This window comes from Zootoca vivipara, chromosome 1, assembly GCF_963506605.1.
Source record: "Zootoca vivipara chromosome 1, rZooViv1.1, whole genome shotgun sequence".
Taxonomy (NCBI): Eukaryota; Metazoa; Chordata; class Lepidosauria; order Squamata; family Lacertidae; genus Zootoca; species Zootoca vivipara.
The window spans coordinates 131,644,472-131,665,091 of record NC_083276.1 but is presented as its reverse complement, the minus strand read 5'-3'; the positions used below and the strand labels follow the sequence as shown (position 1 = coordinate 131,665,091).

General features: G+C 42.6%; 1 protein-coding gene across 1 annotated transcript in view; it reads left to right on the top strand.

The window, feature by feature from the left end:
- Positions 1-20,620, top strand: part of FN1 (fibronectin 1) — a 77,090-nt gene that overhangs the window by 46,147 nt on the left and 10,323 nt on the right. Inside the window, exons 25-39 of the mRNA XM_060273482.1 lie at positions 436-618; positions 1,595-1,684; positions 2,116-2,385; positions 3,822-3,938; positions 4,871-5,035; positions 6,883-7,038; positions 8,197-8,310; positions 10,050-10,319; positions 11,385-11,572; positions 12,749-12,836; positions 14,455-14,631; positions 15,331-15,420; positions 15,656-15,835; positions 16,589-16,678; positions 18,341-18,780. Coding sequence (XP_060129465.1) covers positions 436-618; positions 1,595-1,684; positions 2,116-2,385; positions 3,822-3,938; positions 4,871-5,035; positions 6,883-7,038; positions 8,197-8,310; positions 10,050-10,319; positions 11,385-11,572; positions 12,749-12,836; positions 14,455-14,631; positions 15,331-15,420; positions 15,656-15,835; positions 16,589-16,678; positions 18,341-18,780 — 2,618 coding nt within the window. The remainder of the gene's footprint in view (positions 1-435; positions 619-1,594; positions 1,685-2,115; positions 2,386-3,821; positions 3,939-4,870; positions 5,036-6,882; positions 7,039-8,196; positions 8,311-10,049; positions 10,320-11,384; positions 11,573-12,748; positions 12,837-14,454; positions 14,632-15,330; positions 15,421-15,655; positions 15,836-16,588; positions 16,679-18,340; positions 18,781-20,620) is intronic.

The window sequence follows — 20,620 nt, the reverse complement described above, 5'->3', positions numbered from 1 at the left end:
TTAGTGTTCTAGAAGTGGTGCCTTTTCCCGACTCTGAGCTGCTGTAGAGCACATTGGGCCTCTCTGATTTGAGATGGATTGCAAGATCCATAGGCAAAAGACAACAATACAGGAACTCACTGCTTGTCTTTTTTTCTTTTTTAAAAAAAGTAGTATTATGGAATACATTTGGAAACCATAACGGTTTTGCTGAGAGGTTAAAGGTGCTTTACATCAGCTTTAACTGTGTAATGAAAGATTGAAAGATTACTGCAGCTTACTTTCATGGAATGAAACATAGTTTAGTAGTACATTTGCATGGGTTAGATTTTGTAATGGATTCCTTCCCCCCCCCACCTCTTTTTTTGCATGGGATTGTTTGTATATTTTTGAAACACTATTGAATCGAATTCCGGTGCTTCTAAAGTTACTAAAAATATTGTTCTTTAACCTCAGCTGTCCCTCCTCCCACTGATCTGCGTTTTACCAATGTGGGCCCTGACACTATAAGAGTAACTTGGACTCCACCATCATCCATTGAACTGACCAACTTCCTCGTTCGTTTCTCACCTGTGAAGAAAGAAGAGGATGTTGCAGAGCTGTCTATCTCACCATCTGACAATGCAGTGGTTTTAACAAGTAAGAGACTGATTGATTTGTCATCAAACTGATGTGATTTGATATTGGAATTGGTAGATTTTGGGGAAGTGTGTGGGGAGATGATTGGCTAGATGTCTACTTTAGACTCTTGCTGTCACTCTCTTTCTTTACCTGCATTTTCTATGGCTATTTTCCCGTTTGTTTCCCCCTCAATTCACCAAGTCTCATTTTGATGGCCTCTATTTCATTTTACTCTTTGTAGTTACTACTTTAAACTCTTTGCAAAAAGTCTCATGAGGAAATCATGCACTGGAAGAAACATGTTGTATTGAATTATAAATGCACACTCAGAGGTAGCCCTGAAAAATTATTTTTCTATTTGTTTGGAATTTAGCCATCCCATAATAGAATATGAGCTTTGTCACCAGTACCTAAGTCCTGGTAGGCCAACAGTGCATGACACATATGACCCAGCCTAAACTCTGAGGTGCTCTTAGATCTCAGCTAGGTTAAACATTTTCTGCTGGCAGTGTTTCTCATCTCTCCCAGACAGTGAAAGTGAATGTCAGAATTAAAAAGTTGCTGCCGTTTGTACTTTAGTTCTTATGTGAATTTTTGACAAGGACACAATTTGCCAAGGCCTTGGTAGAAAAAAGAGTTTTGTTGATGGAGGTAGATATGGAAACAGTACAAGCTTCAAAACTTTTCCAGTAAAGTATATGGAAATTCTAGCTGGATACACTTTGTGCAGAATAAATGACAATAGGCAAAACTGTCAGAGTGAGAAACTTGTTTCGCAGGCTGGAAAGATCCATTAGGAAAAAACCACAGCAATTTTTTCAGCATATAATGCTGCATGCTCAGGTGGAGTAACATTTAGAACTTTGCTAAACAAAATATCTGGAATGGACCATTTTTGTTTAGCAAAGGAGCTCTGCTGGGTAAAAAGCTGAGATTTGCAATTGTTTCTAGAGGAACTTAAATATCCTAAATCATTGCTGTTTTCACTCTTCAGATCTTCTCCCTGGCACCGTGTATTTGATCAGGGTTTACAGTGTATATGAACAACGTGAGAGTAAACCTCTGAGTGGAGAGCAGAAAACAGGTCTGTAGAATAAGAAATATTGAAAATGTCTTCACTTTCTGTCTACTAGTTTTAAGATTATTCTGCTATTTCGGTTGTACGAAAATATTAAGGATTTTGAATTTTTTTGTATAGATTTTGCTTTACAAATTGGTTTTAGCCAGCCAATTTTTGAAAGAACTATCATGCCATGATGGCTCTGTTGAAGTTGGTCCAATACAATTTCATAACTTTAGGACTCCACATTCATAGCCCTATCCAAGGGTTTGGTGTTTGAACAACCTATTATGGCCCACATCTTTACCTCTTAAGATGGGACTTTGGTTTGTCCTAATGTTTCCTATCTATTGTAATATATATGCAATGTATATACATGCTTTTCCTACAAAAAAAAAGACAGTGACTTAACTGTTCAGCTGGTTTAAATCTCCTTTATTTCCTTCTGAAAATAGGCCTTGATTCCCCAACTGGGCTTGATTTCTCAGAAATAACAGCCCATTCTTTCACCGTCCATTGGATTGCTCCTCGTGCCACCATCACTGGCTACAAAATACGCCATTCCCTCGAGCAAGGGGGAAGCAGACCCAAAGAAGTCCGCATTGCTCCATCTCGCAATTCCATCACCCTCACTGACCTGGTTCCAGGGTCTGAGTATGTGGTGAGCATTTCTGCATTCAATGGCAAAGAGGAGAGCTTGCCTTTGATTGGACAGCAAAGCACCGGTAAGACCTAGTCAAGGAAAATAAAATACAACTTCTAAGTTCTTGAGACCAGCTCACAGAGTTAATTGAAATGGAAAACATAACATCAGATATCTCACTTCTTGGGCTTAGATAGGGTCAATTCCTGTAACAGCTAAAGGGAAGAAATCCAGTCAAGAAATTTCACAACAGATTGCAAGTGAGGCATTGACAATATAACAGTAAGAACCTACAGGTTTACTGGATGGTTTTGAATGGCAGCTCAACAGTTATAGGCAATATTCTCAGTTTTATTCTGCTTCTGCTACTCATTGAGTTTTGGAAGGGGCTGCAGCCAACTGCTAGGAACCCAGTCAAGGCCTCTCTTCACCCTTTCTGAGATTTCCTCTGGCACATTTTCAACCCTATCAGTGTGGCCTCCAGAACTAGAACGTTTTGGCAGGTGTTAAGAAAAGACTTGAAAACAGAAAACAGAACTAAACAATAGGCAGTGTATGTACACAATGCTGAAAGCTTCATTTCCTTTGCTCCTCCCAGTAACATGGAGGCAAAATACGTGACATTGCATTGAGTTTCCCAGTCCCTTCATGTGTAGATAGGGACACCCGCAGCACAGTGATTTTTCAAGTTGCTGCATTTTTGAAAAACAAGCAGCATTCCTGGAGAAAGTGGAAGAGAGTAAGCAGCACTTTGAGCAGAGCCAGCTCTACAGTTGGCTCACTGAGGCGGCAGCCTCAGGCAACAGAAACCTCCAAGGCGGAAGCCCCACCAGTGCCCCTCTGTCGCTGGTGCAGAAGCAGTGCCAGTATTGGCAGCAACTTCAGATGAAATTGTGGGAGATCGTGTGGAGCATGCAAAGATACCTTGTAATTTTGGTGAGATCTTGCTTGAAATTGACGCCAATGCCGGGGTCACTTCTCTGCCAGCAGCAGAGGTGGCAGGGCGGGTGGAGAAGTGGTGGCGCAGTGGCAGGGCATTTGGCTCAAGCGGTGAAACAGGACATGCCACCCCCGACTTTCAGCAGCAGTATTCATCTTATATTGTCTGCTTTGGGCCATAGGTTTTCAAAGTGCTGAATATCACATGTCCAGTTCCCAATTCCATGAATTCTTGGTGCCATCACAGAATCAAAACCCATTTGAAGATTCAGATATGGGTTTCAATGGCAGCTTTCTAGTGGGCTTGCAGGGTGGTGCTTGGCTAGTTACTTTCCTTCAGAATTATTGCCACTCCAATAAGCTGCGAGTACTAGTGATGCATCTCAGAGGGGGAATACAATGATGAAACATTGCCTGCCTTTGAACCAGTACAGAATATAGTTCTAAAATACTACCTCGTCTATCAAGATGTCTGCAAATGGAATCATAAAAGCTTTACTGGGCAGTTGCACAGTATGAAATTGAACTGAAAGGATGCGGAATATTCCTAATTTTTCTTTCTTAAACTCCTCTGTCTAGTTTCTGACGTTCCCAGAGATCTGCACGTCACTCCCACTGGCCCCACCAGCCTGGTCATCACCTGGGAGGCTCCTGCCGTTACCGTCAGATACTACAGGATCACATATGGCGAAACAGGTCAGTGCTAGATGGCCTTAATACCTAGTATTAGAAGTTAAAGCAAGACTCTGGAGCCAAGGTTTTAAGTGACTTAAGAACACTGCGACACTCTGAATGACTGCTGTGGGCTCTGATAGACACTGGGTAATTACAATTCAAATACAAGTTGGAAGGGAGGTAAAGGGAGAGACAGCCCCTGACAGCTGCATGTTCAAGGGAAAGGGGCTGCTGACTACATGGAGCACCTTGTGGGTATCAAACCCCTTTCACACTAACGCTAAAAAGATGAATGTCAGTGGTGGGGGCCGTATATGTGTGGGAGGGGGACATCTGTGTAACCCCATAATTTGTCCAAGTATTGAAAACTTAACATTTGAGAGGACTTTTTCTGCACCTGTTGGTCTTTCAGCATTTTCTATGTAATTTAGACATGATTGTTTTATTACTTGTTAGTTTTTCTGCAAATTGCTTTAAACCCCTTTGGGTGGTAAAGACCATTTGCAAATTTAGTTATTAAATTTGATCCGCATGTCACTCCCATTGGCCCCAGCAGCTTGGTCATCACCTGGGGCAGGAGTGCCAAGTTGAATAAAGCAATCGATCACTTGATGTGGTGCACACACACACCATTTGAATGGCAATGTCCATCAACTTCAGGGGGGCAGCCCCCTCAAATGAAGACCCCCTCGGCCCCTAGGTGTTGGCTTCTATGACCTGGGAAGCTCCTGCCATTAGCAGGATAGCTCATTCAGTAGAGCATGAGACTCTTGATCTCAGGGTTGTGGTTTCGAGCCCCATGTTGGGCAAAATAATCCTGCATTGCAGGGGGTTGGACTAGATGAACCTCCTGGTCCCTTCCAACTCCGCATTCCATGATTTTATGTACTACCATCGTCGTCATTTTTAATAACAGCTGTGAGCTTTTGACCGTCTTGTGCTATTGCTCATAGGTGGCAGTGGGCCTGTTCAAGAGTTCACTGTACCTGGACATGTGTCCACTGCAACGATCCCTGGACTTAAGCCTGGAACAGACTACACCATCACTGTGTATGCAGTCACTGGACGTGGAGACAGTCCTGCCAGCAGCAAACCAGTCACTGTCGACTACAGAATAGGTAAGACCGGGACAAATGGACATTTAAGAACTATTTATTCCATCTGCTCACTTTTTCTTTTTTTTAAGGGTGGGAGAGCAAACCAAATTATTCACCCCATTGGCTTAATTCAACAATTCTGTCCATCATGCAAAAAGACTTCCAACCCATTTAAAACTCTTGCATCTTGCTTTTTTATGATCTTGAGATTGCTGGCAAAAACTATGGCTTTGTTATCTACAACTCCTTAATTTTCATCAGGATGGTAACACAAGTGCTTTCCATTTGTTTGAATACAAATACGTTGCAAATGTGGCAGGCAGTAAATGGTGGGGTTCTTACTCATCTAGTTCAGCGTTCGTTTCCAACAATGGCCAGTCAAATGCATCTGGGAGACCAATCACCAAAGGAGAAGGGCAACGGTGTTCCCTTGTCTGCTTCAACATGTGATATTTCACTATGTTGTGGTCATGTGGAGGCTCTATTCAATTATTGTAGAGCATAGGAGAGGCTTACATGGGATAGGTGAAGTTGAGTGGGTGGAGCCAAAGGAAAGTGCAGCAACAGTGATGTGGCAGGGGAGCAAAATTTTTAGGTCCCTCATGGTGGCAATCCATAGTTTTAAGGATTATGCTGGATTCCAAAAGTGGCTAACACACACCAGTTTATTGAGCAGCCGTGGATCAAAGCAATATTATGCTCAACCATATATATTAATTTTGTTAATATGTATTTTTGAAAGATTTATACCCCATCTTCTCAAAAATGAAGTTCTCAGAAAAAGACCTTCTAAAAACACAATATAAGGTAAAGGTAAAGGGACGCTCATCTCGCATTATTGGCCGAGGGAGCCGGCGTATAGCTTCCAGGTCATGTGGCCAGCATGACAAAGCCGCTTCTGGCAAACCAGAGCAGCACATGGAAACGCTGTTTACCTTCCCACTGTAGCAGTTCCTATTTATCTACTTGCATTTTGACATGCTTTCGGACTGCTAGGTTGGCAGGAGCTGGGACCAAGCAACGGGAGCTCACCCTGTCACAGGGATTCAAACCGCCGACCTGATCAGCAAGCCCTAGGCTCAGTGGTTTAACCACAGCGCCACCTGGGTCCCATATATAAGGTAGCATAAAATGAAGTAACGCGGAACAAATAAATCATATAAAATATTTAAAATTTAGCAGCACCAGTATAAAATGACAAATTAAGCATCAGTGCAAAAGCTAAAATGATAAAAGTAACAAAGTCTCAGGAGCAATAGCTGTTGAATCATTCAGTTATAGGGTAAATAAAATCTTAGCCTTGTACCTAAAACTGAACAGGCCAAGCCTGAGGCAGGCACCCATGGAAAGAGTGTTCCAGAGTTGGGGTCCATAATAGAGAGCAGTTTTCGGGGGTAGCCACCCACCTCCCTTCTGGTGGTGAGGATAAAGGCCTATAATGGCACACAGGTTCAAATTTGCCATAGCATTTGTGTGTGTGAAGAACACTCGGAGAAGGAGTAATGTATATATATATATTCTATTATTTAATTTCCCTTCTCTGTTAAAATCCCAAGATCTAGCTTGCAGATTAAAATATTAACACTTTCAAATAGCGCTTTCTGCTGATTTTCTCAACTCCCACTTTCTTCAACCAAACTTTCTTATCTACAGTTTTTGAATGCTTGTTCCCCAAGAAACAAGCCTCTGGTGTTATCATTGCAGGTTCCATATGAAATTCAAAATATTATTTAGTGTCCATGAGAAATGTCTTCTAACTGAGTTACTTTAGGCCTTGAAGGACCAACATGGCCACACTTCTGCTGAACACAAGGTGGTCAGTCTTCTCTAAGGTCTGTCACAGAATGATTTAATTCTTTTATGTGCAGAGATTGATACACCATCCCAGCTACAAGTGACTGATATTCAGGACAGCAGCATAACTGTGCGATGGCAGCCTTCTTCTTCCCCAGTTACCGGTTACAGAGTGACAGCTGTTCCCAAAGATAACCATGGTCCCACAAAAACCAGAGTTCTCTCTGCAGGTAAGAACAGTGCGTACATAAAACTCAAGAGAGGGACACCCAAGGGAAGGAAAAATCCATAATCTAAGCCTGAATCACTGGCAAGCCAAAATGTTGGGTCACCACTGCGCCTTCCCCATAGGCCAGCTTCTCTCTCTCATGCTTTTTCAGAATACACTAGCATGAACAGAAATTTTAAAAAAATTAAAAGCCTACAGGTCATAAGAAGCCTTGGCAGAATAGCAATGTCTTCCTCAGTTAACAAAATGTTCCATTGAGTTCCACAAAATGCTGAGATAACATGCTAAAATCAGAATTGTGAGGCAAAACATGGGCCCTGGAGAGGCACAATGGCCAGGACCTAAAGAACCACACAATTAGTTCCTAGGTGTGTTTGCACCTAATGATAAATTATGGTATAATGCTCTATGCACAAGCTGGAATGAGCTTCAGGCAGGCATGCCTCTCTTCTCCTCCCATCTGGCTGTTCCCCTAATCTCTCTGCACTGATGTGTGTGAACCTAGGAATCATGGTTTATCACAGACGTTGATTCTTCCCCCATTCATACAAATCAAGTTCTACTCCAATTAGGAGAAAGAGGAGGAGGAGCACCAACCTGAGGCTTTGCTCAGGCTCATACATTTAGTTCTAGGACAGCCTCGCTCGACCTGGTGCCCCTCTAGCATGCTGTAGTCCATCTAATAGTCACACGAGACTAAGGCACTGCACATAAAGATAACATGGTGTTTAGTGTACCTCTTCTAGAATGACAGAACAATTCTGCAGCAGTGGACAAGCGTCATGGTCTTGAGATGTGTTGGCAACCTCCTAAGAGTATTTTTGTCAAGATTGCAAATATTGTTCTTCACCTTTAATTAGACATCTGATTTCCTCCTTGCAAATGTTTGTTAAAAAGCCCCCAGTGTACAATATATTTCATTGGAACTGGCTTATAGAACAAAGAATTTCTGCATTTTTCATTCTGAAGGAATTTGAGTGTGGAATCCAGTAACAAAACATCTTTTGATCTGGAAGTATTTGTGTTAATCTAGAGCAAGTTGCCTTTCCACTTGGAGCACAAATGAACACTTGCACAAGGGTCTCAGTTGTGACAGAATGAGGCCATCCATAAATAACGTTTCATTCATGATTAATGTTTTATTGGCCTTTTGTTGCAGATCAAACTGAAGTTACAATTGATGGATTGCAACCTACAATTGAGTATGTAGTTAGTGTCTACGCCCAAGGTCAAAATGGAGAAAGCCAGCCTCTGGTTGAGACAGCTGTTACAAGTATGTCTTTTGCATTTTCTGAGTTTTACAGCAGGAACATAGTGTCTCTGAATGCTTGAATTCACAGGACATATCCACTTTCAGAAATCCATGCAAAATGCAATGTATTCACAGGAGAATGGGAAGTCTGTGTGCATCCAGCCTTCCTTTCTTTGCCTGTACATATTGAACAAGCAGAGTAGGGGGAGGATTGGAGAATAATATATGAAGAGCACGGCTAGATCACACCAAAAGTCCATCTTTTCCATCATGTGCACAAGTGGGCAGCCAGATGCATCTGGGAGGTTCATAAGGATGACACGGGCATTGTGAACAGATCTTCCATTGAACACCAGGGGGCTCCTCCAGGCACAGGTGATATGCCCATGAAGCGAAAAATTAACCCAGCTAAGAAAAGAACTCAGCATTCTGAAACCCCAGACTTGTGCAAAAGAAGTCACCTTTTCTACCTGGAAAGCATAGAAAATGCACAACTCTGACATCACTTTGCTATCAACGGTGGCAAAATATGCAATCATTTGAATCTTTTTAAAATGAACAGACTGCTCTTGGCTCATGGAAACTGGCTCAGTGCTCAATTCTGTGCATATTTACTCAGCAGCAAGGTAAATGGTGTCCAATGGGACTTCCTCCCAAGTAAGTATGCATAGAATTGCAGTGCTAGTTTTAACGACACCTTGAAAAGCGATCCATCCTGCTCTCTGCTGCCTAAGAGCTGCTTCCAATGTTACTGTTTAGGTACATGGAAGCACCCCCAGAAGTCACCTCTGTGTTTGCAAACATTCTGAGGAAATGGAAGAAAATATATGAACTCCAGGACTTCTGAAGCAGTCCATGTCTATCCTGGAGCTGATACTAAGCCTTCCAGGCTGTTTTCGGTCATGGAAACAGAATCACTAATATGCTGAAATTGTCTTATCAAAAGTAACATCCTGGTCTGCCGAAGACTATCTTTAATTTATGCTTGCATATGCCACATCATTTGAAAGATAAAGCATCGTATGCATACTGTCTATGCTTATGGCAATAATTTGCAAAAATGGTGGGGGTTTTTTTGACAAATTGATATGTGGATGTTAATTTGTTGAAATAGCTGCATTGAGGCCTTTCTGCAGTCACTTACAGCAGTACAAGACAATGATCAGTTTGATTCTCTGATCTGGCTGGTGCAGAGCACTTTTGGGAAACACAGTTCCTCCATCAAAGAGGTTCTGGGCTAACAAAAATAGTTGCAGGTCCATGGGAATAGTATTTGAGGAGGGTCTTTAGCCAAGGCCATTTTCTGATGGGGGATTGAGCTTGCCAGATTCCAGGCTCTTTCCTTGCTTCTTCCTGTCCGGTTTTCTGGGTTGCAGCAAAAGCATCAATGCAATGGTCAGATCAGCTGAAACCCCCATCAGAGGTGTGCTGCTGTGACTACCAGCCATTTGATTCCCAAAAAGCTTGTGCTTTATGCTGATTGCTGTTTGCAATAGCATAACATACAGCTGAAAAACATGGTACGAGTCTTAACTGCCACACCTCCATTGTGCTGCTGTAAATGGCTCTGCAGGCTGCAAAATAAATAAATAAATAAATAAATAGACAAATAAATAAATAGTTTCTATTTCGGGATGTGCAGAAATAGAAGATTGCTTTGCATGCCTATAACATAGTGCTTTGTGCTACCCAACCCTGCTTCCCCTCCCTTCCCCTCCCTTCCCCTCCACTTAATCTTTCATCATTAATTTGCCTAACAGACATTGATCGCCCTAAAGGACTGACATTCACTGAGGTGGATGTCGATTCCATCAAAATTGCTTGGGAAAGCCCACAGGGGCAAGTCACCAGGTACAGGGTGACCTACTCAACCCCTGAGGATGGAATCCGTGAGCTATTCCCTGCTCCAGATGGCGAAGACGACACTGCAGAGCTGCATGGCCTCAGGCCTGGTTCTGAGTACACTGTCCGCATCGTTGCCTTGCACAATGGCTTGGAGAGCCTACCTCTGATTGGGACCCAGTCCACAGGTACACGCCTAGCAATGCCACCTGGCGCTCAGGGCAGCTGCGGCTGCCTTCGTTGCCTGGCTGGCCAGAATAGTTTCCAAGTGCTGCTGGCTTCTCATCTATGAGACCCCCCAGTTCAGGGGAACACCTTTGGTGTGGGGACATGGGTTTCTTTTGCATGGAAGATGAAGGATATCAGAACACACACACACACACACACACACACACACACACACACACGACTTTGGAATCAAGGGACATGTAGCCTTTTCCTCCCTTAAAAAGTTTACCTTTGATCAAAGGAAAGGTGATTAGTTTTCAATTTTTAAAAAAGCCTTGGGCAGGGGTTCTGAAGGTCCCCTATGACACTTTCATTTGCCCCTTCTCCTTCTTCCTTTCTCACCACCTTGATCACCATTGCACCAGATGCCCACAGTCCTTCCTTGCACATCCTTTTAATTTCACTAGCACTCGCACAGAATGTTTGAGCACAGAATTTGACTGATTTTGGGCATTCCCCTTTGTCAGCCTAGTCAATAAATGTCGGTAAGTCTGTGCAATGTGTTACCGTCATATAGTCTTGATTATTGTTGATTCTATAAAATCAGCATCATATTTCCAAAATCACATAATTGACCCTGCTTTGGGGCAGGGACAGCAGAATGTAGCCACTCTTTAAAATTCTAAATCTATAACCAGGGACATTAGAGAACAGCACCAATCACCTCCACACCTTGTGTGTGTGTGTGTGTGTGTGTGTGTGTGTGTGTGTGTGTTACTCAGTTAAATTATGGCATCATTGTTTAAACATGACTTTGTAGCTTAGTTGTTCCCTGTTTTTTCCAGCGACTATCTTCCATTACTGATAATCCATGTATAAAAGCATTTCAATGCATATTTGTCTTGTTCGGGGCACCTGGATTTTGAAATTTCCTTTCTATTAGATTTTTAAAAAAAGATATCTGGTCACAGCATCATAACTGCAGTCACCTGAAATGATACTGGTGACTTCACAGCAGGGCTAGCCATTTCTGTACTCATTACTACTCCCGAAATAATCTAAATTTTTAATCCTAAATTTGACAGCAATCCCACCTCCTATGAACCTGAAGTTTATTCAGGTTGCCCCAACCAGCGTGACAGTCACCTGGACTGCACCTAATGTTCAACTTACTGGATACCGAATCCGAGTGACTCCCAAGGATAAGAACGGGCCAATGAAGGAAATTAACCTCTCTCCAGATAGCACATCGGCTGTTGTCTCAGGACTCATGGTAATTCTTCTTTTTATATTTATTTTTTTGAAATGAATTTTTATTTGTGTTTTTACATACAGTTCAAAAAGAATAAGTAAAGGATAAAGGGAGAAAATGAAAACAAAACCACTACAAACCAAGAACAAAACATCTAAGGACTTCCCATCTTCTCCTTCTCTGGTATCTTTTCTTTTCCCTCTTTTCTGCCTGTTCTTAGTTACCAAAGTTCTACTCTTTGTACTAATTTTCTCCTACTTCCTCTTATACTGCTGAATTTATTCAAGTCCTGCTAATCTGTTCACTTGTTTATTCTGATTTTTTTAATACTCTACAAACATTTTCCAATCCTTTCTGTATTCTTGGGGATTTCGGTTACTTCTTCCCAGAAGAAAAACTTCTGGTTTCTTGGGAAATGTTCTCTTAAGTTATTCCCCCCCCTTTAATTCCCACAATTCCTGGGTTATTTTACATGACCACCACATGTGGTAAAATTCTTCTTTTTAAATGCATTTGATTATAGTTGTTTTGAAACCGCAAAATTTATGGGGTCAGAAGTTCAACCTATATTTAGCTTGACTACACATTCAGCGGTCTCTCATAACTGCATTTGAATGAAGCAAATAATAAAGACATTATAGCAAGCAGCATAGGCCCTGAGACCACCTCCCATTCCTCCAAAAGGGTTTTCCATTGAAGACAGAGAGTTATGGGTATATCTCCTGACAGGCCTTGGGACTGCAGTCACTGTTGCCATGTGTAACTTTCATTCTATATATCTCATAAAAGATGCATATGGACAGTGGGGTTTAGGGTTTTTTTTAAAAAAGGTGGTGGTGGTCACCATGAAGTTGTTACAGTAAGTGACACACTTTTAACATTTAGGGGTGGGTGAGTGCCAGTACTGGATACCCTTGAATTCCCCCAGAAAAAAAGCTCTACATGTGGAATATGCAATTCTCCAAAAGAGCAGATAAAAGCCAATTACCAAGGGATGCAAGCCACTGAAAAATGCTTGTTTCTTTGTGTCATCTGAATATTTGGCTCCAGCTGATTTTCTGATTGCTCAATAAGGCTCCCAACACTTCACAATGCACTGGATTAGAGAATATAAACAACATGGCTTATGCGTCAGCATTTTGTGACCTCCTGGAGGATGTAAATCTCTTTAACAGTCCATGGTTTTGTTACATTTAGGTGGCAACCAAATATGAAGTCAGCATCTATGCTCTGAAGGACTCTCTGACCAGCAGACCTGCCCAGGGTGTAGTCACTACCCTAGAGAGTAAGTTACTCAACATTTCAAAATAGCCACAGAGTCACTGATTCAGAGGCAAAAACATCTGGAGCTTTTTCAATTTAGAGAAAAGGCAAATAAGTGGGAAGGGAGGACATGATAGAGGTGTATAAAATTATGCATGGTGTGAAGAAAGAGGATAGATAAGTCCCCCCCAATTGCCCAATATTAGAACCCAGGACCATCAAATAAGGCTGAGTGTTGAAAAACTCAGGGGAGACCAAAGGAAGTTCACAGCACAAATAGTAAATTGTCTACCACAATCTGCTGTGAGGCCCACCCACTTTAAAAGAGGATTGCATTGGATAATATATATATGATAAGAATAATATTGGAGAAAACTGGATATTGAAACCTGCTTAACCTAAATCATATATCCCCGTTTTACAACGGCCCTTTAAAGTACGCTTCACGCAGAGTATACGCAGTCAGAAGTTGACCTGGCTAAGAAAACATCACCAAGAGCGTAGGGAATTATCTCCCTTATATGAACCCCCTTACTAGCTGCACACTTGTAAAAGTATGCAGATGAAAATACAAACGGTTGGGTTTCTTTAACTGGAAAACAAACTGACTCTAAAGAGACTTTAAACTAAAGATAAATGCTTTCTCTCTTAGCAATGTTATCTACCCACTTTCCAAACTTCCCACAAAATTCCCACATAACTCCCATTAAACTACCCAAGAATTAACAGTAAACTAGCTTTATAACTAAGCAACTCTCATACTAAGATTCAACTGGGAATCTCTTAAACTGAGAACAGCTGAGAGAGTGATCTACTAAGAGATGAATCAAACTGAAAAGATCTAACTAAGAGATCCAGAAGGCTTTGTGGCAGAGCCTTATATACAAGGAGCAGAGCCCATGCCTGTGAGCAATTAACAGAAACACCGGCACCTGTTTCTCTTAAACAGACAGTATTTACATTAGACTGGCTCTAAAGTAACTTGACTATTCAAAATATCCAACAGATTGTTCATGGACTATCAAGAGTTCCTAGTCATGATGGCTGTTGGAGGGTCGGAGGCAGCAGGTTTCCAAATAGAAGTCATTGGGGAGCACCAATGGGGAGAGGGCTATTGCCCTTGTTGTGTCCTGCGTCTTTCCTTTCCATAGACATTTAGTTGGTCATTGTTGGAATACAGGATGCTAGTCTAGACTGGTCATATCCTGCAGGGCTCTTCTCATATTTTTTGGGAGTGCCTGGAAATGGGTTCCTAGAATCACTGGTTCTAATCCTGAGTGAGAACTAGGCAGATTGGGTTTTGATGTATAAATAAGTGGAAGTTCTGAAGCGGCCTTTTAGTGGAATTTGCCTCAATGCATGTTTGCAAGGCTGCGTGCACCCGTTACCTTTAAAGCACATTTGAAGCACCAGCCCCCCCCCTCCAAAGAATCCTGACTGTTGTAGTTTACCCCTCACAGAATTACAGTTCCCAGCAACCCTTTACTACAGTGCCCAAAATTCTTTAAGAGAAGAAATATGTGTAGAGTGTGCTTTAAAGGTATAGTGTGTATGCAGCCTTCAAGTCTTCCAAGCAGCTGTGCATGACTGTGGTGCTAACACACTGTTGCCTGACTTTTGGTGTTTGTGTGTATGTGCAGATGTCAGCCCTCCCCGCAGGGCACGTGTCACAGATGTCACAGAGAGGACCATCACAATCGTCTGGCGTACCAAGACCGAGACAATCACTGGTTTCCATATTGATGCTGTCCCAGCAAGTGGTCAAAATCCTGTTCAACGAACAATTGGCCCCGATTTTAGAACCTACACTATCACTGGTATGTGAACTTATTCACACCACCGCTGTGTCTGCTCATTGTCACATCTGCCCCCAGGCTCTGAGTCAGAGTCTTCTTGGCTCTCCCTTTCCATACCTCCACTACTGAGGGTTTCCTTATGTCCTTCCTTTTCAGTACGATTTCAGAATGCAGCATAATAGACCCTAATCCCCATCCCCGCCAATCATGGTGGCCCAGTATACCTAAAGGAGCGTCTCCACCCCCATCGTTCTGCCCAGACACTGAGGTCCAGCTCCGAGGGCCTTCTGGCGGTTCCCTCATTGCGAGAAGCCAAGTTGCAGGGAACCAGGCAGAGGGCCTTCTCGGTGGTGGCGCCTGCCCTGTGGAGCGTGCTCCCATCAGATGTCAAAAAGGAAAACAGCTACCAGATTTTTAGAAGACATCTGAAGGCAGCCCTGTTTAGGGAGGCTTTTAATGTTTAAGAAATTAGTATATTTTAATGTTTCTGTTGGAAGCCGCCCAGAGTGGCTGGGAAAACCCAGCCAGATGGGCGGGGTATAAATAATAAATTATTATTATTATTATTATTATTATTATTATTATTATTATTATTGTGATGCCACCCTTAGGGCTTGTCAGCCAACATGTTTTTATTGACTTGAGGAGCAATGCTGTTCAGAACAGAACTTTGTATGAGCAAGGTTTATTTTATTTTTAATATTTCACTTTGAATCACAGGCTTGCAGCCCGGCACTGACTACAAGATTTACATCTACACCCTGAACGGCAATGCTCGCAGTTCCCCAGTAGTGATTGATGCGTCCACTGGTAATGGTAGTTTATAAAAACTCATATTAACTGAAATGGTGGTTTCCTTTCCTTTGATCATGTAAATCATCTGTGACATGTTACAGCAATGATTCTCTCTCACACACACCCCACTTGGGAAGAAGCAGAATGTTCTCAGACTTGTAGCTGAAACATATGGAAACTGTATTTCCCCCTTGAGGGACATGATGTCATATTAAAATACATGCACTCAAAGGTTTTATTTGTTCCTTAGCCATTGACGCCCCCTCCAACCTCCGCTTCCTTACAACCACAAGCAACTCCCTGCTGCTCACTTGGCAGCCACCCCGGGCCAAGATCACAGGATACATCATCAAATACGAGCAGGTTGGGGGGCAGCCTAGGGAAGTGCTTCCTCGTCCCCGCCCTGGCACTACGGAGGCCACTATTACAGGTATGTACCCCTCCCCCAAGAAGCCAGCCGTTAGCTGAGAGGTGGGATAAGCCTGCTCGTTGCTTGGCCATCCTGGGTGGGGTGGGGGGTTTGGGGTTTGGTAATGACAACTTTTGACCCTGCCTCAACAATTTTGCCAGCTGTAACTAGTGCATTTTGTCCCAAAGACCTGAATAGGAGCAGTTGAGTACTAAGCCTACTACTACATGCATAGCAACAGTCTGGGACCATATCTTGGTCATGCTAAAATGCAACATGCCCCAGAAACCGGCCAATTGACCAGTTTGGTTCGGTTGTTTCAGAATATGGACCTTATTAGTACTTCTAACCTTTAGAAGCCTGCCTCTGTCTTAGAAACATGTATATCCCACCTTTCCGCTGTGACTGCATTTACAAAATCTGAACTTAACAGGACAACAGATGAACAGTATCAAACAACAGAGAGATGAAAGTAATAAAACAAGAAAACAGAGAAGCTATCTCAAAATATAAGAAGTTAAGCCAGCAAAACCTTATCCTGGCAAGATAAATGCCTATCTGAAGAATAACTAGATGGTAGTAAATGGGAGCGGTGCGTGTATAGGTTACAAAACCTATAAACACTTACCTGATAGTAAGCTCCATGAAAAACAACGAGACTTACTTCTGAGTAAGCATGTATAAGATTGCACTGCAAGCTGTTGTGCCGACCTTGAACACTCCTTTTGAATACTGCTTCCTTTTAAAAATGGGTTTCTGCCAATCCTTTGTCAGGTCTGGAGCCAGGAACAGAATATGTCATCTATATATTTGCTGTGAAGAATAATCAGAAGAGTGAACCATTGATTGGAAGGACAAAAACAGGTAAAACACCTTCAATCTTACTGAGCACGAAAGAGAAGCTAGATCCAGTTCTGTTTTGAATTTCAGTTAATGCCATTGCCACACAACTGATGGCACATCACTGCTTAAAATTTCCTTTGTATATCTGGACACAAGTGGAGACACTCATCAATCTGTACAGTGGAACCTCGGTTTATGAACACCTCGGTTTATGAATTTTCGGTTTATGAACGCCACGGACCCATCTGGAACGGATTAATTCATTTTCCATTACTTTCAATGGGAAAGTTCGCTTCAGTTTATGAACTCTTCAGTTTATGAACAGACTTCCGGAACCAATTACACCCATGCTTCAGTTTATGAACATTTCAGTTTAAGTACTCCGTGGACCCGTCTGGAACGGATTAATCCACTTTCCATTACTTTCAATGGGAAAGTTTGCTTCAGTTTATGAATGCTTCAGTTTAAGTACTCCACGGACCGTCTGGAACGGATTAATCCACTTTCCATTACTTTCAATGGGAAAGTTCGCTTCAGTTTATGAACGCTTCAGTTTATGAACAGACTTCCGGAACCAATTGTGTTCATAAACCGAGGTATCACTGTATATGTATATTCAGATAAGCTGGTAATCCTGAGCTGCAAAGTACGGATGCAGTTTAATAGATTTGGCTGCGGTTGACAAACCTCCTTTCACTTTTTGTCTTTCCCGTTTCCTACTTTTAAGATGGTTGATTTCATATTGTTGCTTACCTCTGAATCCGTTGCAAACTGAGGGTACACTCCAATCCAAATTAAACATGTCTGCTCAGAATTAAGCTTCACAACCATTCAATAATATATGGGGTACCAGCCTCAGCATTTAATTTGACTGGCAAGAGGTAAGCACTCGCTTAACTCGCCTTAATTGTAAATCAGTGGAACCTACAAATGCTTGATTTGATCTGGATTGTAACCCATCTAGCTTTTTATAGATTCAAAAGGAGAAATCTATACTGACTAGTAGATATCAGTTGATGCATGCGGGTCTGAGTGACTTGTTCATACATTATTAAGACGCAAGAGTTGCTTTTTCTCAGAAGAAAGGGAGTCAAGAGCTTCAGTAATGGATGATTGACTTAACTCTCAGTTTCAAATCAGATTCACCTTTGAAGTGTGTGGTAAATAGTTGTAAAGTAGAGGGGAGTTCAGGTGTTATCATCCTTTGGAAATAGGTGCAAGGGGTAATGTAGTATATAATATTTCTCCCCTTTAGCTGAAATTACATCAAAGGAACAGAATATAGTGGTCCCAGGGCATAATTTGAGGGTACATAATGCAGCCTGGTGGCAGGATAGAAATGTCCTGCCATTCATTCATTCATTCAGCAAAATATAATTTGTGGCAAGAAGGTTCTTTTGCTTCATAGGGGGATCATCTCAAAGGTACAAAAATTGTCATCACTTTGGCTCATCTTGCTTTTGCCTTCTGGTTGAAGTGCTCTAAGTAGCCTCTGTAGAGAAACTGCATGATGACTTTTCAGGACCATGTAGCACCCTTGAGAAGGCTGCTAACATTTAATTGCTTGAATTAGGCAGTGTTTTACGGAGCCGCTGCTTAGTTTGTTTCATAATGGAAGCAGCGCTTGCTGAAGGGTGCTTGAGAACCTGGCTTTGACCGCTTCTAACTTCTCTCTCTGTCTAGATGAGCTTCCCCAGCTAGTAACGCTGCCACACTCTGGCCAAGGTGTGTCAGAGAACCTGGATGTGCCCAGCGCTGGGGAAAACACGCCTTATCTCACCAACAACCCGCATGATAATGGAAATGGTATCCAACTTCCAGGGACTTCTGGTCAGCAGACTATATTGAGCAAGCCAGGCCAACAAGTCATTGTGGAAGTATATGGGTCTCGGACCCCTACAACTGCCACCACCCCAGTGGGGCGTAGGCCACATGTACAGCCTGGAGACCTACCAGACGTGGATGAACATCCTTATTATCCCCACAACCTTCTGCCCAAGAATAATCACACGAGGCCCCAGGAAGCAGTTTCTCAGACAACCATTTCTTGGACGCCCTATTCAGAGAGCACTGAATACATTATCTCTTGTCAACCTGTTGGTGCTGAGGAAGAACCTGTAGAGGTAACTTGGTTTTGTTCATTTCTAAAAGGTAGTGGGAATTCTGGGAAAGTGTTGTTGTCATTGTGTTTGTTTAGATCAGGGGTCCCCAAACTAAGGCCCGGGGGCCGGATGTGGCCCAATCACCTTCTCAATCTGGCCCACGGACGGTCCAGGAATCAGCGTGTTTTTACATGAGTAGAATGTGTCCTTTTATTTAAAATGCATCTCTGGGTTATTTGTGGGGCCTGTCTGGTGTTTTTACATGAGTAGAATGTGTCCTTGTATTTAAAATGCACCTCTGGGTTATTTGTGGGGCATAGGAATTCGTTCATTATTATTTTTCCCAAATATAGTCCGGCCCCCACAAGGTCTGAGGGACAGTGGACAGGCACCCTGCTGAAAAAAGTTTGGTGACCCCTGGTTTAGATAACACCCTCACTGGCACTTTACCAGGTTTCATAGGCAAACTGTCTTCAAGACCCTATTCTCGAGGAATTTGCAATCTAATAAAGACAATGATGAAAACAGGGATGGGGTGCTAAAGGTCATGGTTAAATGTAACCATTGAAGTTACACGTACTTCAATCTTAGTTGGATATTACTACTATTACTATTTAAAGTTCTATACCACCTTTCAACTGAAGATCACAGGGCGGTTTACAATATCAAAGCACAAAAATACATGTCACAATAACAAGCAAAAACAATACCCCCCTCCAGTTTGAAAGGCCATAGGTGGTTTAATTGGAGGCCTGGGAGAAGTGGAATGTTTTTGCCTCAAAATATGTAATCAAAGCTCCAGGCAAGGCCTCCCTGAGGAAAGCGTCCCACAAATGGGGAGCCACGACAGAAAAGGCCCGTTCCTGTTTTGCCACCCTCTGGACCTCTCGCAGAGGAGGCACACAAAGATGATGATCACTGGGTCCAGGCTGGTTCATATGGGGAGAGCCAGTCCTTGAGGTTTTGCAGTCCTGAGGGTGAAGGAGAAGGAAAGCAGAGAAATGGCATTAATACACATTTAGGGAGGAAATTCCTGGCATAAGGTGCAGTAATGGAAAATAGGTCGTTTAATGAGTCATTGCAGGAAGCTAATTAGTCTGCTAGGGCAGGCATAGGCAAACGCTGCCCGCCAGATGTTTGGGGACTACAACTCCCGCCATCCCTGACCACTGGTCCTGTTAGCTAGGGATCATGGGAGTTGTAGGCCAAAAACATGTGGAGGGCAGAGTTTGCCTATGCCTGTGCTAGGGTAATGGTAGAGCTAGAGGGAGCAGAGACTACAGAACAGATAGAAGAAATGAGAACTAAGATACCAGATAAATGTGTTGAAGACTTCAAAAGTAACATGCTTTTGCTGCTACAGATGGGAATCCGTGGTTATGAAGAGAGTTTTTTCTTGGTCTGAGGCAGAAATGAAGAGCCTGTGAGTCTCCAGAAGTTGCTGGATTATGACACTTGTCATAACTGACCACATGCCATGCTGGCTGGAGCTGATAGAAATGGGAGTCCAACAATATCTGGTGGGGCCACTCAGGTTCCTCATCTCTGTCCTATTGGATAGGAAATGTCTTGTCAAAAACAGGATGGGCTTTTCAATCCTGCAAAAAACTGGGACAAATGCTGGTGTGGGAAAGAGACTTACTGTGAGCTCCTCTTTCGACATTACTAGAGCTGCACAGGAAGAAGACTTTGTGGCAGCTCCTCATCATGAAGGTGACATCAAAAAGTGACCAAGCAGTAAATTGGCTGCTTAAATCTCACCCTGTTCTTGACAAGTTGAGTAGATCTAGGTAGCCACATCATTGCATTTGTAAAAGAAGGGGGAAAGGTGCTGGATAAGGGAGACTGGTCTCATCTCTAT